The 27,388-nt window shown below is 38.3% G+C and overlaps 1 protein-coding gene across 20 annotated transcripts in view; it reads left to right on the plus strand.

The window, feature by feature from the left end:
* Positions 1–27,388, plus strand: part of LOC105937898 (ankyrin-3-like) — a 143,599-nt gene that overhangs the window by 34,232 nt on the left and 81,979 nt on the right. For 19 of the 20 annotated variants that reach the window (XM_036142139.1, XM_036142148.1, XM_036142143.1 and 16 more), the window contains exons 1-5: positions 18,669–18,763; positions 18,877–19,074; positions 19,738–19,836; positions 21,691–21,789; positions 22,196–22,294. In XM_036142139.1, coding sequence (XP_035998032.1) covers positions 18,722–18,763; positions 18,877–19,074; positions 19,738–19,836; positions 21,691–21,789; positions 22,196–22,294 — 537 coding nt within the window. In that variant the 5' untranslated portion in view covers positions 18,669–18,721. Of the gene's footprint in view, positions 1–1,026; positions 1,126–4,093; positions 4,193–7,982; positions 8,082–12,829; positions 13,016–16,415; positions 16,515–17,714; positions 17,814–18,664; positions 18,764–18,876; positions 19,075–19,737; positions 19,837–21,690; positions 21,790–22,195; positions 22,295–27,388 lie in introns of those variants that run through there. The other variant, XM_036142154.1, reaches the window with a different exon arrangement.

The raw sequence follows: 27,388 nt of genomic DNA on the forward strand, positions 1-27,388 counted from the left end.
GATCTGGGCTTTGACTCAGTTTAAGTATTACTTCTCAGTTTTCAGACAATCCGTAGCGGATCTGATGGCTTATTTTGAATTATTGTCATGTTGCAGTTCTGTCCAGTCCTCCTTCAGCTTTAATTTGTTTCCCAAATGGTCTCACATTTTTCTTAGGCACCTTTTGATAAACAGTGGACTTTATGGTGGATTCTAATCTGGTGAACTGGCCCTGGGATGCATCAAAGTCTCCCCAAACAATGATGCTTCCCTTTTCCTGCTTCACAGAAGATATGAGTTATTTTTTTCCCCCTGAAATACTGTACTTAGTTTTGCCAAACCTGTCTTCTGTTTTGGTGTCCAAACAATTCAGTTTAAAGCTGATCTGTCCAAAGAGCATCATCCCAGACGTCATTGTCCTATTTAAGTTCTCTGTGGCAAACTTCAGCCTGGCCTTTGTGTTTCCCTTGGGAGACAATGTTGGCCCAAAGCCTTTAGGCTGCTGAAAGCTGAAGATGAACTTCATCTACTATCACTACAAAGACCCAAAACATAAAAACAAGGTTAAAAAATAAAAGAACGGCTTCACCAGAGGAACATAAATACGCTGGAGGGTTGTCCATTGTTAAGTGATGCCCTAATATGACAGATTTGGAATGAGTTGTGCAAGAAAAAATTGGACAAATATTGTGGAGTCAAGATTTTCCATGCTGATACTCCGCCATCTCATAAACAAGGAAGTTATAAAATCAAAAGGTGCTCCTACACAGTGTTTGCTTTTGGGGTTTCACAGTTATTCTGCCACGTTTTTGTAGCTTTTGATTTTTATGTTTCCCCTCAAAAGATGTCCACTTTTAATTGACTTGTAGAAATTACTAATCACACAAATTCTGAAATGATTTATTATGGTCTGTTTTATGTAATTCTAAAAACTTTGCAGTTCAACAGTGGGGTGAAGCCTTTTTACATCAGCTGTATTAAACCCTTTCTGGAGTTTAATTCCTCTCTTCCTTACTCCCTTCTTGTCTTTTCTCTTTTTTTGTGCAGAATGGTCTGAACGCGCTCCATCTGGCCTCGAAGGAGGGCCATGTGGAAGTGGTGGCTGAGCTCATCAAGCAGGGCGCCAACGTGGATGCAGCCACCAAGGTGCGTAGCACCCAGCGGTCACATAAATACAGACAGACAATAACTCACACGGCGCGCCACGTGTGTGCGTGAACCCACGCCCGCAGTCTGCTGAATTTGCACCTTCTCAAAGTCACATTGCTCTAACGGCAGCTGAGGAGATGAATGGCCGTGTGTTAGTGGAGAGGATGAATTTAGATTTGTTTTTGGAGGAAGCTTGACACCATTGCACTGCATTATATATTTCTTGTTTGTATAAATTATGGTTCCTTTAAGTGCCCACAAGACAGATTACTGATTTAACAATGTACTCATCATGTAGAAAATGAATAAATGCTCGCATATTTGCAGATACATTAGCTGCTTGTTAAACCCAATAATGTAAATGCTATAGTGCTCCTCTTTCTATATATTATTCTGTCATATATCCAAATTATTCAGCATCTAACTACTGCATACTTTGCATAATTTGTGCTATTTCAGCCCTTTGCCTATCATATTTCTAAGCTCATTTAGAACATGATGCCTTGACTTCTGCTTTTCTCATAGTTGAGGGACAACTTTATCTGACTTTAATCTTTTTTTTTTACAAGTACAGGAAGACAATTTGTGGCTCTGGGTATATCCATCCTCCACTTCACAGTTTTCGACTACTTTGTATTGGTCTGTTGTATAAAACAGTAAATAAATGCATTACAGATTCTTGTTGTAAACAGCTTGAACAGAACTATATGTTTTATAGGTTCGTTTTTTCACAACAAATGCTCTGCAAGTATGACAGAGAACAGGCTATACTGTTAAAAAAGCTCCACATACTTATGTGGCATAAATGTTTTTGTTGGATGTAATCCCGTTGCTCTTTTATCTTCCAAGAGTATCTTATTTATTGTACGCTATAGCAGAGGCCCCCGATCCTGGCTCTCAGGCTCCACTGTCATGCATGTTTTGGGTTTTCCAGCTGCCACACGCCTAACTTATAAGAATTGGTGACTAACAGGTTTCAGGAGCACTTGGTGTCATGCTGAGGAGGTAATGCAACTATTTGAATTGGGTATGCTGGTGCAGAAACACATTTAAAATGCATCAAGGACAGTGGACCCCGAGGACCAGGTTTTAGAACCCCTGCATTATTGTGTCATACATATTATTCATCAGCACCAGATAGGGCCTTATGTCTGTGGTGCTGTTGTCCCTGGCTGCAGTAAATAAAAGGGAGAGGATATTGAGCACCAGAGGCAGCAGGAATGGCAGCAGCTGCTGCTTTCTGTTGCTTTCAGACATGAAACAGGTGCGATCCATTTAAACAGTGTATGCAGCATATGCATCTGAACGTTGTCGTTTCCTGTTTCTTCCACTCTGCATCATTTCTAACACTCTTCGGGATTTCTCAATATATTGTTTGTAATTCGATGAGATTTTCCTTTTTTAGTGTTTGCATTGTTGAGAAAACTCAAAATATCAATAATTCGCATTAGGTTGGTTGAACTGCAGATCCATGAGAACAAATGAGTTTTCTGCCTGGCCATGAGGGGATCATGGGAGTATTCTCTCTGGTCTACATGTGTTTTGTGGATCTAGAGAAGACTTATCACAAACCAAGTGCTGTGGCCAAATTCTGGGCATAAATCCGGGCCTGTTCCCAGCGTGCCTTGGACTCGTCACCATTGCCACCAATCCTGTTTGTTTTGTTCATGAACATGGTCCTACTATGGGCACCTCAGAATCTCCTCTTTGCTTTTTGAGAATGATATGGTTCTGTTGACGGCTTCTGGCTATAACTTGCAGCGTGCACTGGAGCAGTTCACTGCTGCTGAGTTAAAGCGGCTGGGATGAGAGTCACTTCCTCTAAATCTGAGGCTATGAACCTCAACCTAAAAAGTATGGACTGCCCCTTCTGGGTCAGGGGTCAGTCTCAGCCTACTTAAACTCCTCCTCCGGCAGAGGAGGAGTTTAAGTACCTTGGTGTCTTCTTCTTGAGTGATGGAACAGGAAAAGACAGACGGATTGGGACTTTGTCTGCAATAATGCGGGCGGGCGCTGCTCCGGTCTGTTGTGAACAAAAACCTGAGCCAAAACCGAAGCTCTTGATTTAGTCCGTCTAGATTCCGATCCTTACCTGGTCATGAAGTGTGGATCAAGACCCAAATAACCAAAATAAGATCCCAGATACAAGCGGCTGCAATGAGCTTCCTCTTGAGGGTGGCCCGGGTTCAGTCTTACAGATAGGGTGAGAAGCTCCATCATCATTTTTTGTAGTTTGCGTTCAAGTACATGGATAAAATTTTGGAAATATTTAACTAAAAGAAGCATCACCTTGGAGAAGCAGAGTGAGTTGCTTTCATCAAAGCCTTTTATCAAAGATGTTAACTATAAACTTTTTTCAATATTTTTACAGAGTTTTCAGAGTTTATTTAAATCACAACCTCCAAGGATCAGTGATCATACAATGGATTTAAGTTTAAATGGTTCAGAAGCTTTGAGGCAGCAGCTGCTGTATGTAATTATTCTTCCTTCCTGACACATCTCACAGGCTTTAACTATTAAAGATCTGTAGATTATTACACACTTCTGAGTTAGAACTGATTTTAAGTCTGTTCCACAGCCTAACCACTATGAAATTAACATAAAGGGTATATTTAGACTGGAGTTCTGATCAAAGCTCTTCTTTTTGTCTTTTCGTTAAGAAAGATGGGATTTAATTTAAAATCCACTCTGCCTACACATTATCGCACAGCTTGGAGTTAATATTCTCAGCTTTTACACCAAAACCGCAATAAAACAATCTCAGATAAATGCCATATAAATCGGATTTCACGGTTTTTAATCGCATTTTGGACTCTGCTGTTGTGATGATTGGGGATCTGTGACTGATTACCAGAAAGGTTGACGAACCATTGATGTCAAAATGTTTTACGTAGCGTACTTTAAGCAAAAAGTATTTCTACACACTTGAAGTCATCTTCGTTTTTGTTTTTTTTCGTTGTGACAGAAAGGAAACACCGCCCTGCACATTGCCTCCCTCGCCGGGCAGACTGACGTGGTCAAGGAGCTTGTCACACATGGTGCAAACGTCAACGCACAGTCTCAGGTACGACACACACACACACACATACTGCAAAAAACGGGGGATTGTGTGTGCATGCTTGCAGAAGAATGTATGCACACAATGTTGTGCACACAGCATCCGTGTGTGTGTGCGCGCTGTGTCAGCAGCTTTGCAGTGCAGCCTGGCCTATATTCAATAGTCTACACACACACACACACTCACAGTGGACTCTGCGGCCACAGCAGCCATAATAATGTCAGTGTCAAAACCTTGGCAGCATATGCTAAGAGTAGGGAAAATACAATAAGTTGTTATTGATATGCTCTAGTGTTTAAGGCTTCGCTGAAACTCCACTTAGGCATTCGAACAATCAGGGATTTTATTTTGCTGGAGTCTTGTCTGTCAGTGACAGGGGCTTTTATTGTAGCATTCAGTAAATATTAAGACATGGAAATGGATCACTACCAAAAGCTGAACATGTTGAGCTGTAAAGAGCAAATATTTGGTTCTTAGTAAATCAAAACCAGGTGGTCTGCAAAAATGAATCTTTGTTATAGCCCGTCATCAGTTCTTCTGGACTGTTTCCGAAGACTAAATGTCGTTGGAAGTGATTCTTTTTGATCTATGGGAGGACGTTTAGCGTGAGTGATGAACAAAATCAAGAGCCAGAAAGGGAATCTTTCATACCAAGAGATTCCTCTGTTCGCCTCGCAGGAAATATTTGTCACCCTTTAATTCTTATTTTCATTTCTTCAGTTCTTGTTACACTTCAGCACTGCAGCTCCAGAACTTTACTTTAGCATCATGCATGGGTGCTGAATTCAGATCAATTTACATCTGCATAATAACACCTCTTTAATAATTATTGAACCAGTGAAAATAGAGTTTGATAGTTGAAAACGTTTACTGAATCAATGCATGGATAATACAGTAAAATCCACTGGGTTAATATTGAAAACGTATATGTACAAATGAAATCTGACTAAATCTAACTGCAGGTCTTGTTTATTCCTATACAAGAGAGAATATTGATGAAAAACATTCACAGGTGAAAAAGTATTTCCTCGAACATTTTTTTCTGTTGTTTTTATGTCACACCTTCTTCTTGTCAAATAAGTTTTGATATCTGACAAAGAGAACCTGAGTAAACACAAAACACAGGTTTTAAATGAGGATTTAATATAGTAAGGAAAATACAATAAAGCTTTGATATAACCACAAACTCTTTTAAAAGCACTGTAGAAGAAGATGTTGTTTTTCTTTAGAAAAACTAAATAAATTAAAGATATGTGATAAAAGATTTGTGAGGCATTAGCTCTAAATGTCTGTCTTGCTAAATTTCATACATGTATCGTAGCCATAAAGGAGCCCAAAGTAGGCCTCTTGTGATAAATTATTTTATCATGATCATTCTGTTGTGATCATGATAAAAAGTTGGTGTTACACAGCTGTGAGGTTAAACAAGGTTTTACAATTATTTCAAAGCAAAGTCAGAATGTCATTTCAAACTAACTTCAGTATTTTATGGTGAAAATACCACAATTACTTGTGAAACAACATGCTATCTGTGTGTATCCCTGTAGAGTTAGTAGCTCGTTACTTTATCTGTGATGTTTCCAAAAAAGAAATGCAAACAGTTTCTAACCCAGTGTTCCGTATGTTTGTGGCGACAGTAGAAAGGAACAACTCTCTTTTACTTCCAGCAGAGGTATAGAGAATAAGTATGAGTGTTGAAACTGACTGGGGATTGAGAACACAGAGCAGACACAGAAATAAACATGGTGGCAAAGGTCACAATGTTAATGAGACACTGAGAATAGAGCTAATGGCGGCAGCAGCTCCATTAGTGACTTTGTGTAGGAGAGAAACTCCGCAAAACAGATAAGTGCTGACTCAGTAGTACTCTATTAGAGGAGTGCTTCAACACTACATGTATGGGAATGTTTTTTTAGGGAGGTTAATAAACCTATACAAAAGAACCAAACAGTGCTTAAATGAAAAAAATAAGCAAAAAATAATCAAGCTGTATTTGATTTTGATATGCCTGTTATAAATGCTTATCTATACAAAAGCAACTAAATTTGTGGAAAATAAAAGGTGCTCTTTAGCAAGATAATAATCAAATACTCTTCTTTTGCTATATAGTTGTTGTTTTTTAAGTAACTGCAGTTATTCTTTTGTCCACTACTAAACATGCAAAGGCTCAAATGCAAAGACCTGGACTGACAATGAGATGAAAAAAGCAGCCAACGTCCGATGAAAACAAATGAGGAAAAGTCTGGCTGCTTGTGAGCAACATATCAATAAAAACTTTTAAACATAAAGGAGATAGTTGTATAGTTACTTAACGCTGATGTGCCGATGTGTTCTCCTTTTAAAGTGTCAAGAAGCAACCTCTCCAAAACAAACACATACTCCACAGTACCCTCTGCAGCAGGTCAGGTTTTATCTCCACGGCTATCAGGTGTGAGGTATGTGCGGAGGCGACAGTATGCACATCGTGAGAGAGCTGCCGCAGCACTCTCTGCCTTAAAAACATCCAGCTTATGCCTCTCTCTGGCTGGGACGTGGGTGATCAACTTTAAAACATAGTTTTTTTCAAAGATGTGTGTGTGTGTGTGTGTGTGTGTGTGTGTGTGTGTGTGTGTGTGTGTGTGTGTGTGTGTGTGTGTGTATATATATATATATATATATATATATATATATATATATATATATATATATATATATATATAAACAGCACACTAAAGTTTTTTTAACCTTTTCCAAAATCAAAACGAAGCAATAAAACTAGCATGTAATCGTACTTATTGACTGCAGTACTGTAAACTGAAGTGGCTGTTATGTTTCAGCGCATTCAAATCTGTCTTGGTCTTTTTTTTCATTAAAGGTATTGAGATATACAAATACTTTACAATTAAATTAATTAAACAAAATATTAGCATACAGGAAAAACAATTTTCAATGTGATGTATTTGTATTATGTCCATTTTCCACAACTATCATGTAAAGGACCAACAGGTCCAGTTCATACCTAAATAAGTAGAGGACCCAGTGGGGCCTGTATTCGATTCAAATAACTCTTATTTATTCTAAAAAAAATTCCAATCAGAATATAGGTTGAGTGTCAGGAACTGCAGAAATAGCCTAAAAACACTAGAAGTTTTCAAAACACATTTCTGAATTTGTTTAAAAAGAATGTGAGAAAATGTTTCAGAGTTTGGCCCAAAACGATTTCAGCTCAAGTAGCAACACAAAGAAGTTACGCACCAACTGAGCTCCCAAACAACACGAGGGAAATTTAAACAGCGATGGACCAGACCACTGTTAACTCAAAAAGGGAAATACCAACCAGTAAACAAACACTGGTTGGTACAGTACTAATTAGTAACCTATAAAACTAAACACTATTGGGTCCAGATTAATTGACTGAATACACATGAACTGAACAACACGTTCCCCTACCCTTACAATGAGACAGTAGAATGACACATGCCATTTGTCATGGTAGTTGAGGAGAACTAATGCAGGAGGGACTCTCATCTTTGACGTGGCTTTCCTAAAGCAACTCAATGGAAGGCAGAGAAAGGCTGAACCAGGGGTACCTTCTGCTGAAAGGAAAACAAAGAGAGTCCACAAAGTTGTAGACCTGATTACACATCTGTGCAGCATTGTAAAACACTGGATTGTTTTGTGTATAATAGTATGTCTACTATTTAGATGCTGATAGTGGGGCTTGGACTCAAGCATATTAAAAGCAAGACTGTGTTTTCATCTGATGTTAATGTTTCTTTAATTTACACATGACATTTTTCTGTTTTTTTTCCCCCAGAATGGCTTCACTCCACTATACATGGCAGCGCAGGAGAATCACATGGAGGTGGTGCAGTTCTTACTCGACAATGGCTCCAGTCAGAGCATCGCCACTGAGGTAATTAAAAAAAGGCACATACAAGAACAGGCAATTCTTGTATGTGTCCCCACACACCCACGGCTCCTGACCCATCTCATCATTCTCCTAGCCCTAATTTCACCTCTCTGTAATCACGCTCAAACATTATGACTGGAAGTCTCTCTGCAGAAAATGGATGCTGCTCACCAGTGGCTCATTTTTGTAGATTGTAGAAACTGGGATTTGGATTTAATGTGTCAGGGAGAGTAATGGCTGAGGGAGAAAGAGTGAAATCAGTGTGATGGTGACGTTTGATCGGAGTGACCTTGGCTTGCTTCAGCTGCCTGCAGAGGGACAAATCAGTGACGTCATGAGGCTGTGATGTGAGCAAGCAAAGCCATATGAGTGAGCCATCTGCAGCATGACAAAAAGCTGCCACCTTTGCATGACTAAGCAGGACAAACACACTGTCCTATTGGGACACAGAGCATGTTTATTTCCTAGCAACTGATATCTAACAGCTAGTAGTACAGTAGGTCTGATTACTCTTCTTACTAGAAACAGGAGACTGTTAATATTATGTTGATAATTTCTTCATTTCTCAAAAATATATTATGTTAAAGTAAATACATATGAATAAGAATACATGAAGATCAAAAAACTGCTTTAGTTTCAATAAGAAACTGCTTCAGTTAGCCAATTTAATTGTGCAAAGATTCAATAATTTCCCTTCAGGAAAAGGCATTGTTTCATTTTTAAAATGCAAAAGTAATGGGAGCCAAAAAATATATATTAATCAGATCATACAAAATATTTGGGGAGTGGGATGTAGATGCTTTGATGGGGCGGCAGCTGGTTGGATTTGTAGCATCAAACCCTTTGTAATTGTTGCATTTGATCAAACGATTAAAGAACAAATTTAATCTAACCTCATGTGTAAAAGAAGTTATGCAGCACAGATTTCACACTATTATAATTTATTTAACAAGGATGATGCCAAAATAGAAACATTTATGAAAAAAGTAAACACCCAAAACCGTTCATAAATCTAAAACATTTTTTTCAACAATTTATTTCTTCTTGATAATTTTCCATAGAGGAAAGATTTTTGCATGATTAATAATTGTCCAGTCAACTGCAGCTCCTCCAGAGTAACCCTGGGCATCTTGGCTGCTTCTGTGATCAATTAACTTTTTGCTGGCCTGTCAGTATGTTGTAGGTTTGCAGCTGTGCCACTAACTTTTAGGTTTAGCTGTTAAATTTAATAATACATAAAATGTATAAAAATACTGAGGTAGTACACAGCCCATCACAATGAATGAAATCGACAAATGACATGGGACCCATGGCTTGGGTCCAAAATGAATGTTGTTTCGTGATACAGCTTGAAGGAGGGGCGCAGCCCATTAAACGGGTACCGTAGTGTACGTCAAGCTAATAACAGCTAGCGTTAGCTTATGTTGACCAGGAGGCTTTCTCCCAGACGGGAACTTTACTGATTGTTTTATGTTGCTCTCAAACATTGAGGTATTTAAAATAAACAAACGCCGTTTGGGGGAAACCCTGCAATAAAACCTAGGTGGTATACTGTACTTTTCTTAAGAATGCACAAACCACATAGTAGAACCATACCTTCTCTAGACTAAGAAAGTAGAGAACATCAACCCAGTTCTAAAGTCCTTACACTGGCTCCCTGTATCTCAGAGAATAGACTTCAAAATACTCCTGTTAGTCTATAAATCACTGAATGGCTTAGCACCTAAATACATCACAGACTTGTTATCGGTGCATCAACCATCCAGACCACTAAGGTCTTCTGGCTCCAGCCGTCTCTGCATACCTAGAACCACAACTAAACAAGGAGAAGCAGCATTTAGTTCCTATGCTCCACTTATCTGGAACAAACTCCCAGAAAACTGTAAAAGTGCTGAAAGCCTGAGTTCCTTTAAATCAAGACTAAAAACACATTTGTTTAGGATTGCCTTTGAATGTTCAAGTTAAACTGTTTTACTGAAACATAATTAGTTCAACTTTGTAGTCCAGCTGTTTTTAATGTTTGCTTTTAGTTTCTATTTTTCCATGTTCTATTTTGTTTCTACATTTTATTCCTACTTGCTTTTATTCTGTTTTTTTCCTGTATTTTAATTATGTAAAGCACTTTGCAATGTCTCTGAACTTAAATGTGCTATACAAATAAATTGGCCTAGCCTTGCCTTCTTCAAAAATAGCACACAATTATGAAATAGTTTTCTAAAAGTAATCAGTATACTTTTCAAACGGTGCACCATTTTTGATCTTAGCAATATTTACCCAACATGGAGAGAATGCTGCATTAATTAGGAACTATTTTAAAAGGCGGAGTGATACTATTTGTTGTTTGGGGTGGCCATATATGGCAGAAGAACAGGGATTTATCAGGCTCCAATCTACACTTTCTTCATCAGTTAATGTTCAAGCTACAACAAGTAGCTGCCGACTGATGGATGTAGCTTCAGCTTTTTACAAAAAGGATGTTGCAGGAAGCTGCCTTAATGCAGATCTACCCTTCTGTTCTCTGAACATGTTTTAAAATGCACATGTTCCTTTTTTGAAAAGCTAGTGCTGGGTTTTGAGAGCTTTGTCCTTGACATTCCCACAAACAGCTTCATCACATTTCACCTCGTTTTTTCCCCCTCCTTTATTCTCTCAATCATTCCCTCGTTTGTCTGCATCTGTCTCCGCCTTGTCCTGTTTTCCACCACATCCCGTCATTCCCCTCCTCTAACCTTCTCCTCCAGCCTCCTCCAGCGGGACATGAAGTGAATATTTCATGCAGCCAAGCATATGTAGTATGTTGGAGGCATCTCTGCGTGTTTAATAATTCAGGTTTAAACATTTCACCAAAGCAGGAGAGAGGAGAAATTAGAAAATCTGTGTCTTTTAACTTTGTCTGCAAATATCATGTTTTTGTACGCATTTCTGTTTGAGTTAGTGTCTCATTTGCAGTGATAAAAACATTGTTAATTGGTGCTGTTTCAGTAAAGGAAAATAATGCTTTGTCACTGCAATCTTTAACGAAGATAAAGACCAACTTCCTCTGCATTGTTTCTACTTCTATTATTGTTGATTGAGGTATTTTTAGGGGTTTCAATAGGCTTCATGAATCCATAAGAAGGCAGATGAAAGAGGAGATATTTCCGGCAGTGTGTCTCGCCGCCTTGAGATCCTTGAAAAAGGCTACATTTATGCATTTGCAAACGTTTGTGTTCCCTTGGGTGTGGCTGTGTGTGCGCTTTGGGGTAGTGTCTGTGGATCAGATTATGGATGTGTATGTGCATGCTGACGTGTGTTTGTTTGCGTAGATGCTCGCCTCCGTTCAGTTGTGTGCAGGATCTCTGGGGGGGATCGTTCTGCTTTGATGTGTGGGTGTGTAATGATGCTGAGTTGGTGTTGTCCTGACGGTCTGTGCCTTGTGTAAACACACGTTTATGTGACACACAAGCAGAAACTTGAAAGGCGAAATCTTTTCCTTTTCACTGATGACCCGTAGAGATGCTGTTTGTATCCCCTACTCTTTCTGGATTTATGATATAACTCAGGATCGTTTAATGTCCATTGGTTTCGATTTTGTCCTACAGAGAGATGCTGAAAAGCACTTGTCTGTAGAACTGAATTGCCTAACGTCATAGGATTGCCTTGCACTTTCAGATACATTTCTTGTATTTGATGGCAGGTTAATATTCTGTGAACCTTCAATAAACATCTTGGTCTGTTGTGTATAAAACTCTGGCTAAGACATTTCTGCATAAGCAATAAGCCACAGTAGCCTTTTTGTAAAAAAAAAAATATATAGGTTATTTTTTTATTGACCTTCTACTGTCAAAGTTCAGAACCCCCTTTCCATTTGCACTTATTTCAAGGTTTGCTCATTGGTGACAGCTGAAAACCCAAAAAACTCATATTATTGGGATTATTTGTTTTACTAAATTGGACCAAACATGGAACTTAGTTACTAAGTACTAAGTTGGTTCCATGAAAACATAAATAAATGTGTATAAAATCTAACTATTTTTTTTTAAATTAATAAGTTACTCTGTGCAGTTTAGTAATACAAATCACACCTTTCTATGGGGCTAGTGGCCTTGAGAAAATTACTTAAAATATATATTTTATTTTTAATAGCACTATTATTGTGGGGGCTTTCAGTGCAGTGACCCACAGTCACAGCTATGTAATTGCCTAAAAATATGTCAAAGAAGTTGTAATTAACTTTTCTTTGTCATTTTTGTTGTTAAAAAATTAATACTGCAAAACATCAAGGTCAAAATTGAATGCCCCAATCGTCCATCGTTACTGCTAACAAATTACATTAATATTCCTTGCTAGCGTTCACTAGTGACAATTCATTAGATTAAATTCAATTGTTAAGCTGAACTCAATGTCTGCTAAAACACAAAACATCACTTGTTAGCTCTTACCAGCTGCTGCTATAATGTTATTTAAAATGCTAAGCTAAGGTAAGCCAAATGTTACTCACTGACTGCTGTAATTGGTATGCCAATAAACTAAATTATTTCTAACTATGTCACCATGCACATTTAAATTTAATGCTAACACTTACACTGATGTAAGCTGTCTGATTTTGTACAAATTTGAGGAGATTTTCTTTACTATGTTTTCATGTTTGGTAAAAAGAAGGAACCTGTAATCGTAATATATTTTATGGCCATTGTTGCGCATTTGACCCTCCGGCTCTTCCCTATTTACAAGACTCACTGATGTCTTCAACTGGCTCCTTTGATTTCCAGGATGGTTTTACTCCACTGGCGGTGGCGCTGCAGCAGGGCCATGACCAGGTGGTTTCCCTCCTACTGGAAAATGATACCAAGGGGAAGGTCCGACTCCCAGCGCTGCACATAGCTGCCCGTAAAGATGACACCAAGGCTGCCGCCCTCCTCCTCCAAAATGACCACAACGCAGATGTGGAGTCAAAGGTACAGTCTTTTAGCCCTTGGAAGCAACGCAGTTTCTGTACTAATGCAATGTCAACGAGTGGGTTTGAGATACACGGTGGTGTTCATTTGCCAGCAAAGGTTGAGGACCGGTATCTCAAGCACTGACGTCCTGAAGAAGTTCTTATTGAAACAAAAGGTTAACAAGCACATTTACAAAGTGGTAGAAATCAACACTCTCAATGCAGACGATGTTGAAATATACAGCAGACAGTTAAAGGCAGAGTTTCAGTCCATCTTCCTTTTGTGTGGTCTGCTGTGATTCCCTTTTAGTTCTTTTCATTATTTATAACTGCATTGTCCCATACCCATCCGAGAGCTTGGTGCAACCATGTTGGTGTTGCTGTTGTAATTGTTGTGGTGCACTAACCGCCCCATTCTCTCCTCCTCTTCAACCTTTCCTCCCTTGATTTGTTCCTGTTTCCTTACCCGTCCGTTCCCTACCTATTCCTTTTTCCTTTCTAGATGATGGTGAATAGAACAACAGAGGTACATCTTCTTTTCGTCTTCCTCCTCTCCTCATTTTTCATTCATGCTCTCCACCGCAAAGCCTTCTGTCTGCTAGCATGAGTGCTAAATGCTGGCATGAATGCGTTTGCGCCTCACCACTGTGCCTGTTTATAATCCCGCATCACAGTTAGCTTTTGCTTTGTGTGAACGCAGTGAAAATAGGAATTTCTGGTTTGCTTTGTTAATTTAGATGTTATCATACCTATCCCAGTAGTTGAGTTGAAAAGCTGCATGAACAGCAGATATATTTTGCCACAGCTTACAATTTTCTTATACCTCACATTTGGCCTTGATTTGCTGAACTGACTGAGAATGGATGTGTGAAAAAAGAGCCCTTGGTGCTGCAGATAGAGACAACCTTTTTTTTTTTTCAGTTTAAAACTAAATCTGATTCAAATGTAGCTGAGGGCAGAGGCCAAAACAAAATTACTGTTGCGAACATTTGTAGATTACATGGCAATCCTGTCTTATTCTTAATGGGAAATATCGGAGCTCCATTTCAGAAGTTGAGGTAGGCCACTGCAGGCAAACGCAACCCCAAACCAATCTTTTTGCAAACAATTGGATGGTGACTCATATACGTCATTTTGATGCCCATGTGAATGACCCATTTCCAAACTTTTCACCTATAAGAAGTCTGATTTGTTTCACTTCTATATATGGTACTAAACTGGTTACGTATCAAACATTTTTTAAAGCGTCCGCACTCTGAACGGTTATGTGGCATTTCATCCGTCTTTTACGTCACTGTCATGATTCCCACTATACATCCACAAAGACACCACTACGGTAGTAGCAGTCATAGTTCTACAAAAGACCATGGTTTATAGTTGTGCTGTTTTCTTCTTACCTTCTTCTTGTTGTTATGGTCTTAATACTGTCGGCTCCCATTACTTAACAACTTCATATTAACACTAAGACTCCGATAGCCGCTATCATGGTTCTTTTTAAATGAAAGCTTTACTGACACTTCTAGTCACAATTACGTCTGCCATTCCTTCCGTAATAGTGTACTGCCGTGATGTCTTCTTCTGTTTTCTGCACTTGTGGGTCACTGTGGGGTCTTGAACCATTATGACAGAAGTCTGATGGCAGTGGTAGTATGAACGGCCACGCAAGAAAACTCCAATTTTTAGCCAAAAATCAGAATCCTGCAGTGTGGATAAAGCCTAAAATAAGATTGGTCGCCGCAGTTTCACAGCACCTGGATACCATCTTTAGCACTGTGAAGAAACATAACACACATTAAATCTTTATTCTACTTTACAGATAAAACTCATTCAAAAGAAAACATGATCAGAAATAGAAAATCTGGTACCACTTTACAATAAGGCTTCCCTTATAGATGGCTAGGAAATAATTTATAGATATGTTATTAATCTGTAAACACTTTAGAACTCATTCATAGGTGTTTGATATGCATTAAGGACAAGCAAAAGACCAAACAGACCTCTTTGTGCCTACAAGGTTATATTATTATTATTATTTTTTATTTTTTTTAATTAAAAATACAGGTTACTGTTCTGTTGAAATGGGGTACAAGATTCAACTACAAAGCTTGAAGATCCTGGGGTTTTGCTAATAGCTTCATGCTATTCACAGTACAGTTCTACTTTGCTGCAAAGTCAATAGTTTACATGTTTATATATCTGCTCTTTTGGAAACACATCCCCACATAGATTTATCTTCATTCCAAAAAAAAAAAAAAAATAGACGTTACCTGAAGGATGGCTGCCGTAGTCGTGCAAGTTCAAATCAACTTTCTCCAAGTCAAGCAAAGTTGCTTCTTTTAGCTATTCAGGTTTGTTGTGATTTGCAGCATTGAAGACCAATTGTTCTAATAAAATCTGAAAGAAAAAGGTTTGTTCTTCCAATGATCTATTCCTAGTTGTCTTCTCAGTCATAAAACTTTGAATCGTCTTAACTTAGTGATCTTAGAGAAAAATTGTTCTTAAGTGTCAGATCAACCAATTACCATCACTGTATTAGCTTGCTATGTTGTTGAAAAACAATCATTTTAACTGACTTTTCTTAATCTAAACCCAATAGCCAGTTTTTTATATGTGGCATTTGTCAGAAACATTGATTTTGGTTCTTTGTTGTATTTTCTTTGAATCAGTGCTGAAAAGAAGCAAGAGCATGAAGTTCCATGTTTGGATTTGTAAATTGGGATCCAGGGGTTCTAATCCAAGCCAGGTTCCAATTCAAACATTTTGCTGTCCTGAAATGGTCTCGTAAATTTAGACTTGAGCTGATTATTCATTCAAATCCTGTATTTCACAACTAGATTTGGGTGAAAATGCATGTTTTCCTGCATGTGTGGTTTCTGTATTCCCAGACAGAAGGAAGCATGTCATCGAAGAACAGATTTTAACTAAAACTGGCAGTGACTATTTCACAACTAACCTACTTTGCTTGATTCTCATTTTACAGTAGCTTTAGGTACTTTAATTTGTCAATATTAACTATATATACTGTATATCGCTCATAAATATAGAGGTCATGTTTAGGTAAATATTAACACTCATTGGTCAGCATTTATCAAAACTCAGCTTTTCTCATCCTTAGTAAGATGAGGCTCCTGTGGTGCTGGTTTATTTTAATATTTTATTCATCCAATGGCCAAAGAGTGTATTTTTACCAGAAAAGAAGAAAGTTTAGCTTTACTCTAACAGCATGTTTGACTCCTGCTCACTTGGGGATATCTTTTTTTTTTTTTTTTTTTTTTTTTGGTTCTCTTGGCCTGCCAATGCTGAAATCTACTATCTTATCTTCTCTGCTTTGCATTTTGCTCATTAAGTGACAGGTGTCTCTTATTTCTAATGCCTGTTTTAATTTATTCTGCTCCTCTTTTTTGCCTCATCCTTCCCAGAGCGGGTTCACTCCACTCCACATCGCGGCTCACTACGGCAACATCAATGTGGCGACACTGCTGCTCAACAGAGGGGCAGCTGTGGACTTCAAGGCCAGGGTGAGTGCCTCCATGAAGTGCGTGCCACAACAAATGCTCCATCAACGACTCTAGTGTGTTTATGTGCCGTGTGTGATTCTGCAGCTGCTCTGTCTCTCAGCGGGAGAAAACACGCAAATTCTTTTATCCCTTTTGATCCTGTGCTATGTAACGATTGGTGCCACAGGGTGAATGTCTGAGGGATTTCTACCTATCAAGGAGTTCATTTTCTGCCTTCTGGATTCAGTAGTAGCTTAATAGCAAGTAAAGGTGCCTTTAAAAGGTTTTCATACCTTTTGGACTTTTCGCACATGTTGCCACAAATGAGTATTTTATACGCAAATTGTCTCTTGATGGCAATTGTGCAGGATTTAATTAAGTTGTATAAGAGGAAAGGTGGCTAAATACAAATGCATGGCACACTTTTCAGATTTTTATTTCTAAAAATGGTCGTAAACAATAAAAGTTTTTCTTTTCACTTGAAATTATGTGCTACTTGTGTCTTTCCATTACATAAAAACCCAGTAAAACACATGCAAGTTTGAGGTTGTAATGTGGAAAAATGTGAAAAGTCCAAGTGGTGCATGGTGCCATAATATTTACAGATCACTGATGGGAAAACAGAAAAGTTAGGCATGGCGGCAAAATGAAAGACTTTTGAGCTGTCTACCTAAAGTGTTATAAACTTAGGTTTATTCGGCAAGACGTTGTGATCAAAGCATGGCATTATCAATTGGTGTTTTTGTTTTTTTTAAACATAAATTAATCAAGCTTACACATTATATATTTGTCCATAATCACTCCTACATATGTATGTTTTCCCCTCTATTTTGTCATACAGCAAAATTTTAGCTGTTAGCTTGAAACTACAGAATATTGGTCTTTAATTTAAAGCAATTTTATTTACTTAGTCCTTTTAGACTAAGTCAAAACAATACTTTAAGGTAGGTGTTAACATATCATCCTCTAGAGGGGGATATTTTGACATTTTCCTTAAATACTGTCTGAAAGCGAGATTTGCTCTCTAAGAGAGAAAAGTGTGTTTAGCTATCTAACATTTATTAAGTTAGACCGTTTCTTTGTTACATTATCAGTTACCAGTCAAAATGTAGCCAGCATTACTCTGTCAATTCGCTGTGGTCCTTCTACTTTCCTTTTTAGTACAGCAGTGACAAGACCGTTAATCTGTGAGACTGAGAGTTGCTTTATTCTTTTTTGCAGAATGACATAACACCTCTGCATGTAGCATCCAAACGAGGAAATACAAACATGGTGCGACTGCTGCTGGAGAGAGGGGCCAAAATAGATGCAAGGACCAAGGTAAGGTCACACACAGACATTTCATCAATGCTGCCATTCTGAGATGTTAACAAGAAGGCAAACAAATCTTTTCAGCTCTTTTCAGATTTAATGCAAAGTGACACAGCTTATGCTGTGGGCTATAGCACTATGTGCGTCACTGCAAATAAAAAAGTCCTATACACTCATTAAATACATGGATAGTCAAGAGTTCTTTTTCCAGGATGAAATGATACTGTACAACACACAAGTTCAGGGAAATTTAGAACTGGGTTTATAGGTTTGAATTTATTGTAAATATGACTTACTCCATACAGTTTGAAATTTGTAAAAACTCAAATACGTACATTTACACCCACTAATATTTGCCTTAATATTCCTTATCTTGGACCTCCTAGCAGTAACTGTGAGGTTTGACCCATTGAGGAATCTTGATTATCCCCTTCTTTATCCACTCCTAAACTAGTGTCTATGCATGCGATTGTGTCTTGTTGAAATACCCAATTACGTCCAAGTTTTACCAATTAGCCGTTTAAGGTTGATGTGGGCCAATTTGGAGAGAGTGGTCCTCTCACTCCACTTTGTACAATGACATAAAAGCACCCCCACACCATAACGCTACCCCCATGATGCTTGGCAGGTAGTTTGAAAACTTAATTTTGCATCATAGGAACATTTTTTCCTGTACTAGAGAACACATAGCTTAATGTTTGTTTCCTCTCACAATAAAACCTGAACTAACTAAACTGTTCTGTACTCCAGAACTGAAGTCAGATTAGAAGAAAGTATCTGAGCTCTGCTTGTCCATGGTTTAAAGAGTATGTTGATAATGTAGTTAAAAAACCTGGTTGGTGGTGTATTTTTTTTAACAGGATGGTTTGACTCCCCTTCACTGTGGTGCTAGAAGTGGCCATGAGCAGGTGGTGGAGATGCTGCTGAACAGAGGAGCTCCGATACTGTCCAAGACCAAGGTGCATCTACAACGCTTGCGTTCCCCTCACACTCTCACTTAATCTAATTCATTCTCAGATTAACAATTTGCTGCTGCGTTGAAATGAGACCTGCCCTTGTCCTCTCTCTCCAGAACGGTTTATCTCCTCTCCACATGGCGACACAGGGCGACCACCTGAACTGCGTTCAGCTGCTGCTGCACCACGAGGTGCCCGTGGATGACGTAACCAACGACTACCTGACGGCTCTACATGTGGCTGCGCACTGCGGTCACTACAAGGTGGCGAAGGTCATTTTGGATAAGAAGGCCAATCCCAACGCTAAGGCACTGGTGAGGGGAAATAATTGCATCAAAGATGGGGGAGGGGGATAGACTTTGAGATTACTTAGAATGATAGACTTGAAAACATAAAAATCACATTTTGGTTTCTGTTTAGAAAAAACTGAGAGAGAAAAAAATGTGTTTGGTTAAATCAGACAGAGAAGAGGACAAAGAGCCTGATGGAAAATATATCACCAACCTCTATTCTGACGTAAGATCAGGATCTGGGCTTCTATAATGGGAAAAGTCTGGGTGTGGTTAGAGGACTGGGACTTTATGACTGGAGAGAATGAGGGAGGGAAAAAAAAAAGACACGGGTTGGAAAATGAAGTCATACGACAGAGCCAGAAACCTCAAAGTAACAGAGGGAGGGGGGAGAGGCTATACAAGTTGGAGGGAAAAAAGTGAGCTGTAGGGAAAAGTATCTATTTTGGGTGCAGAGGAGGCTAGATTCGTTTCAACATATTTGTCAGGTTCCGAGGCAGACGGTTTCTGACAAAAAAGGAGTGAAAAGAGAACAAAAGCTTTCTCTTTGTTTGCAACTTCCCATCTGGTGTTAAAGATTTATCATCCCTTATCTCGGCAGGACCTTCAGGAAGAGACACAGAGGCTTTTTGGACTATTTCTGTACTTTTTTTTAAAGCATATGTTTTCCCTTTTTGAATGTCCTAGAATGGTTTTACCCCCCTGCACATCGCCTGTAAGAAGAACAGAGTGAAAGTGATGGAACTGCTTCTCAAACATGGGGCGTCTATACAGGCAGTCACAGAGGTAGGAGTGTGTGTGTGGGTGTTCATGTGTGTGAAATATTTGTGTCATTAAAGCAACGACGTATCAGTTTTACTTTAAGGAGCAGCTTTCACATATCTGTACTCTGCGTCCCTAGCACTGGCAATGCCATAGTGAATTATAAAAGCCCAGCTCACGGTGGTTTTTGTTGCACATATCATTATACAACATTGTTACACATCTTTTGTGACCTAGGTTGCTTTGATTGGTCAAAATTTAACATGAGAAATATTTAAAAGTAACATAAGTTAAGCTTTACATAAATTTGGGGCTCAACAACAACAACAACAAAGAAAACCGAGAGAGAACCCCACAAAGCTGAGCAATTTGCTGTATTGTTTGCTTACATTTTGTGTGCTTTATTTGGGACTAGTAGTTGTATTGCAATCCAAAAGCTGTGGGTTTAATTACAGCTTCCTCCTGCCACATTTTGCTGTGACCCCCAAGGTGCTTAGCAGTCTGTATCGGTGTATGAATGTGTGTTCGTTTGGAGGTGCGGCTGCATTTAATTGGGGTTCTTTTTTAAAAGCGTCCTGCGATGTGGGTATGACTAGAAACTCTTTAAATTGATTCAGCCCATTTACCAGTTATACATGTTTTCAGATTTTGTTGTGCATAGGTATCGACTCATAAACTGCGTGCCTAGTTATCTGTTTACCCCCAGTATTTCTTCTTAAAGAACAAGTATTTTGTATGTTGATGTGTTGTTGTTATAGTCTTCAGTTTTATTGTTCCTGTCTCTTATAGGACAGTGCTTTAATTAGACAAAAGGGAGCATTTTCACTTCATTAAAGCAGATATAATTGAAACGTCATGCAGGTCTGTCACTTGTTCAGAAAAAAAAACAATTATGCTAAACATTTTGCTCTCTTTTTTGTGTGTATTTTGGCTGCTTTCATTCCTCTCTGCATTGTTTTTTTCTGTATTTAGAGAAATTCTAGAAGCTTACCATGCAGAGGTTTTCAGCGCAATCTTCTTTTTGATACGAGTATAACTGTATTCCTATATATATATATATATATATTTTTATTTTTTATTTTAAAAACCCAATTGGACTCCCACGAACTACAAATATCCGTAGCTCTGCTTTTCACCTCAACCTCACACACTCTGGTTCTGTTTCTTAAAGGACAGCTACCACTGTGATTAATCAAAAAATAATATTTTGAAGCATGTTAAACCAGGGAAACATCATCCAAATGTGTACCAACATAGATAAATAACAACAGCGACTTTTTCTAGTATTTAGAGTGGTCATTAAAGGCCCACCAGGTTCTCCAGTGCAAGCACAGCTTTTTGTTTGCATCTTTTCTGTGCTCCTCACATCTCCACTTACTACGTCAGATATGAATAAAACTGCTCATGGTGTAGTTGGATCATTTATGTAAAAGTGTGCTGTAACCTATAGCATTACGTTCCTTTTTAGGATACAAAGAAATTTACTTTTGTTGCCGTTTGTTTTCCTTTGCTTTGAAAACTGTAACTTGTCCAGATAATAAAGTGTTTCTTAGATTTATACCCAAATACTCTATCACCACATTTCTTAGAATTTGGAAAAACAGGAAGCAGGCCTATTTGTCAATACCTAAATGTCCGCTTATATGTCTGCCTTAGATTTAAGATTCAGGCAATTTTGTCCCATTTTAACTAAATTCCCATAAGACGTATTTGCGGTTCTATAATTTGTAACTTTTTTTTTTCTGGAAATACTGCAATTCTAGCCAAGAATTTTCCAGAAGATTGAGTATTTTTTTTCCTTGTAAAGTAAGGTTTTTTTTTTAATAATATGCTCATTTATATCCAATCCTTTTCTGTTCCCTGTGCAACCATCTACAGTCTGGTCTGACGCCGATCCATGTTGCTGCGTTTATGGGGCATGAAAACATCGTCCACCAGTTGATCAACCATGGGGCTTCACCGAACACAAACAATGTGGTGAGTTCAGGAACTTCCCCATCGGGGTTTCTTTCCTCTGTCAGCAGATCTGGGGTCATACTTTCCCTCTTAAGTTTATTGAGTTTGATGGTCTGAAGCATTGAGAGGATTAAGAGATATGCAAGAGAATATGAGCAATAGATGAACTTGAAAGTTTGTATAAATCTCCTTTGTGTCTGAAGAAAAAATAACAGCCATTTTTTCCAAGTTTAACTCATCAAGGTTTAACTGGTTTAATACGTTGTGTTTCTTGTAAGATTTATAGAAAAATAATTGGACATCTTTATACGTATACTGCATGGAAAGCAAAGGTGGCCAGGCTTTCTCTCACTGTGTTAAATTGTTTTTAAATGAATAAACAAACATCTGGTTGCACATACATTTTTATTTTGTTTATGTGTTTCAGAGAGGGGAGACAGCGCTCCACATGGCAGCGAGGGCCGGGCAGTCTGACGTGGTCCGATATTTGATTCAGAACGGAGCACAAGTTGATGCCAAGGCTAAGGTAGGCTGTCGCTCTTGGTCATTTCAACATGTTTGTATCTGAGAGCACTAGAGTGGGTGTCGGTGTGGTGAGCACCCATTTCTAATAAAGATCAAAACACGACAGCTGATTTAACAGCTAAAGACGGAATTAAAACCCAGACCCATATTCAGCAATAGTCCATATCCATGTACATTTTTAGGCATTTCTGATCTCATCAATAGTACCAACTACAAACCTGGCTGAGTAAAATATGTATGTATAAATCTGTGCTAATATTGAGCAGCTCCTACATTAATACTTTCTAAAAGAACATTGGACTCCTCCTCAGTACAGCGTTTATCACACGGCCAAAAAAATAATTCTAGTCTCAGTTGGAGAACCTAAAATAGCGAGTTGTCTTACAAGGAATACCTTTTTAACTCAAAACATCGTTAAACTCAACTTAAACATCACAAGAAGACATCTCTTGTAAGAGAAACTGTAAAATTCAGAGGTAATCAAATATTCTGCAATGTATTTTTCCTCTTTACCACCTATAAGCCAAGCTCAGTATCCAGTCATCCTCTTTTTAACAGCAATTGACAATGGAAAGCTCTGTACATCATATTGTCACATGACCTTATTACCTTACAATATACAGCACATCATGAATTCTACCTGTGGTTTTCCAAGATCACACAACCTTCATTCACTTACACTGCTCCTGTCTTACATTTTAATACAAATCAGGCGTTTGACATTTACCTGGAAGTATGTATGTATGTATGTATGTATGTATGTATGTATGTATGTATGTATGTATGTATGTATGTATGTATGTATGTATGTATGTATGTATGTATGTATGTATGTATGTATGTATGTATGTGTGTGTATATATCTAGATAGATAGTATTATTATAAAATTAGAGCCAGATGTTTGAAATAATATCTCTAGTTTCTACTTATTGCACAAGATCTTGGGTTTTTTAATATATCTTCCTTATCAAAAAACTGTAACCTTATTTTTATCACTATTAATTTTTACTTTCCATTTTCACTGAAACTACTTTTTAAAAAAAAAAACAGACATAGTGGCAAAGCTATACAGGTGATTGTTTGTTTTTTTAGCTCCCTATTCCTTTAGGCTTAATTTGAAACTGCAGTTGCTATCTTCCAAACTGTAACACTGCTCTCTTCACCTTTGCTTGGAACACTCAGGAGAAAGAATAAACTATAATCTGCTTCCTCTTTGTTAACCATTTTACAGGACTTATCTGCTTTATAACTGCAACAGATTCATGAGCATGTTTCACAAAATGTTTGCAGATGGTAACACAGCCATCCCATCCAGTTAATTGAAGAATTGGTAATTATAATTCATTATAATCATTGTCACTCCAGTTCCTGACGTGACAAAACATTCGTCAACACTTTAAAAAAATCTCACCAGAGGGACTTTCAGAATGTTTTTTTTTTCCAAATCAGCGTTGTTTTTTTTCTTTTTCTGCTTTAAGAATTAGCACCAGGTTTCAATGATTGGTGTTTTTATTCATTCTGTGTGATGCAAATAGCTCTCATGTTTGCTCTGGCTGTAATGTGTAATAATGTTCATAAATACAGACAGCTCCTGGATTAAAAGTGAGCAAACTACATCAGAACAGTAAAACTGCATTTTAGGACCAGATCTGCTTTTACATCAATTTTCTGAATTAGAAGCACTTGCAGACTTAAGCTAATACATATTTTGCCCCTGCACTGATCTTCATTAATTTGCTCATCTCCTGAGTGGCTCAGACTGGCTAATTAACATTGTTATTGGCTAAATAAGAATGTTAATAATCATGTTTGAAAACCATGCAAATCTGTCAACTATTGACATGCATAACAAAAAACAGAAGGGGAAATCCACAAAGTTGTGCGTTTTTTAAATTCCTGCACTGGATTTCTGAAGCAGACTGCATTAAGTACACGTAGACAATAACACAACCTTTAAGTCCAGCTGATGCAAGAATTTTCATTATTTTTGTGTCTGATTGCAGTTGTCTTTAATCAAGTCACACACACAGAAGGTGAAAAAAGGGAAATTAAAATAAATAATAAGTCAATAGAAATGTACAGTAATAATTTGTGATATGGTGTCAGAATAACAGTCACCCTCGTCCTCCCTTTACTGTGATAACATCCTGTTATTAGGCCCGAGCAGCGAAGCGCTGCGAAGGCCTATTGTATCTGTGTTGTTTAATTATTATTAATCTGCCACCCCAAAGAGGGGCCTTTTTGGGGGCTTTATCATACTCAAAAACTCACCAAACTTGGCGGATGCAAGAAGACTGTTTAAAAATTTTGTATTTTAAGGTCGTCACAAAAATCAAAACAAAAATGCCTCAACGGCGCCACCTAGCAATTTTCAAAAGACCCTTTGCTATTCACTTACTTCATCGTAGAGACATGAAATTTGGTACAGTGGTAGAGCTCACCAAGACGCTCAGAATTTACAATTAATGTCATAGTGAAAATATCACAGGAAGTCGGCCATTTTAGATTGAAGGTCTGATTTTGACCTCAATTTTGACGTTTACAGCATTGGTACTTGATCGAACTCCTCCTAGGGATTTCGAGCGAGCGGCTTGAAACTCGGTCAGTCTGATCATAAGGCATGGCCAATTAAAAGTTATCAAAACGGTGAGTTTTTGAGCATGTTGAAGGGGCGTTAGCAGGGGTCAAAGTTCACCTACTCGCCACAAAACATAAAACTGTTATATCTCCTACACAGAAACACACAGAGGCACCAAACTTTCTGTGATTGATCATCATCGGGTCTTCTACAATATCCAATGGTCAAATGATGACTATGCTTAGGCCACGCCCCCTGACAACAGGAAGTGTCATGTTTTGCTGTAAACGGTCGCTATGTTACCCCTCTGAACTAATCAATATGAAACTGTGTCCAGAGACAGAAGACATGTTGTTGTGTTGTGGATTCCAGCCCCAAGTGGATTCGATGGAGCAGGGGAGCGTGGCGGCGTGGTGAAGTCACCTCAAACGCCGCTGCCATACGTTTGGCTCTGAATTCCACATTTTTGGGCCGAGCTGCTTAAAACTCACTTGGATGCATCCTTATCTAGCCCCCAACAGGAATCCATAACAAACTTTGGTGGGCGTGATCTAATGCCTCAACGGCGCCACCTAGCAATTTTCAAAGGACCCTTTGCTATTCACTTACTTCATCGTAGAGACACGAGATTTGGTACAGTTGTAGAGCTCACCAAGACGCTCAGAATTTACAATTAATGTCATAGTACAAGTATCACAGGAAGTCGGCCATTTTAGACTGAATGTCTGATTTTGACACCATTTTTGACGTTTACAGCATTGGTATTTGATCTAACTCCTCCTAGGGATTTCGAGCGAGCGGCTTGAAACTCGGTCAGTCTGATCATAAGGCATGGCCAATTAAACGTTATCAAAACGGTGAGTTTTTGAGCATTTTGAAGGGGCGTTAGCAGGGGTCAAAGTTCACCTATTCGCCACAAAAAATAAAACTGTTTTATCTCCTACACAGAAACACACAGAGGCACCAAACTTTCTGTGATTGATCATCATCGGGTCTTCTACAATATCCAATGGTCAAATGATGACATCACTTAGGCCACGCCCCCTGACAATAGGAAAAACTGTTATATCTCCTACACAGAAACACACAGAGGCACCAAACTTTCTGTGATTGATCATCATCGGGTCTTCTACAATATCCAATAGTCAAATGATGACATTACTTAGGCCACGCCCCCTGACAACAGGAAAAACTGCTATATCTCCTACACAGAAACACACAGAGGCACCAAACTTTCTGTGATTGATCATCATCGGGTCTTCTACAGTATCCAATGGTCAAATGATGACATCACTTAGGCCACGCCCCCTGACAACAGGAAAAACTGTTTTATCTCCTACACAGAAACACACAGAGGCACCAAACTTTCTGTGATTGATCATCATCGGGTCTTCTACAATATCCAATAGTCAAATGATGACATCACTTAGGCCACGCCCCCTGACAACAGGAAAAACTGTTATATCTCCTACACAGAAACACACAGAGGCACCAAACTTTCTGTGATTGATCATCATCGGGTCTTCTACAATATCCAATGGACAAATGATGACATCACTTAGGCCACGCCCCCTGACAACAGGAAAAACTGCTATATATCCTACACAGAAACACACAGAGGCACCAAACTTTCTGTGATTGATCATCATCGGGTCTTCTACAATATCCAATGGTCAAATGATGACATCACTTAGGCCACGCCCCCTGACAACAGGAAGTGTCATGTTTTATTGTCCATGGCTTTTACAGGCAATTCATGTCGTGAATACATTACATAAATAAGATAATAATTCTTAGTCAGAGGAAATCCAAGGCAAAAACAGTTAGAAAAGTTTTGGGTTCATATTTAATCAGAGTGAGACATCACAACTTTGTTAGATCTCTATGTGAATTACGTGAGATAGTGAGTGCTCTCACCTTAAAAAAAGATCTTTGACGTATTTTGCTCCGGTTAAAAGCTGCTTTTCAGCGATGAAGCTAGGGAAACTGCTAATGTTGAAGTTGAATTTGTTCTACACGCTTCTGCCTTGGAAAAATATTCGTCTTTTTACAAAAAGAATGTTTAAAGCCAGATTTGGGAACAAAGGTTATTCAGAGAATGCAAGAAAAGGAAGCTTTTGTGGGGAACTTTTGTCCTAGCTGTCTAGCTGCATATGGCCCCAGGACAGCACAATAGTTTTCTTGAAGTTTAATTTTGGAGAAGTAGAAACAAGTATTAATTTCAAAAGGTAGGTAAAAAAGGAAAAAAGTTTTTACAAAATCTTAAAATGTTGGATAGTTGTTATTTCCATCTTGCTGTGAAAATTGGTGAAATATTATCATTTTTAATGCTTAGATATAAAATCGCAAGGCCATTACTAAAATTGCCTTTTGTTGAAAATGTTTTTTGGCATACCATACTTTATATTTATAGGTAGCCTAGATGTGCATAATAAAAGAGTGGAACTAAAACCTGGTCTAAAATTATTATGGAGCTTTAACTTGCTAAGAGTAATACTGTTAGATGATTATATCTT

This window comes from Fundulus heteroclitus, chromosome 10 (genome assembly GCF_011125445.2).
Source record: "Fundulus heteroclitus isolate FHET01 chromosome 10, MU-UCD_Fhet_4.1, whole genome shotgun sequence".
NCBI classification, from domain to species: domain Eukaryota; kingdom Metazoa; phylum Chordata; class Actinopteri; order Cyprinodontiformes; family Fundulidae; genus Fundulus; species Fundulus heteroclitus.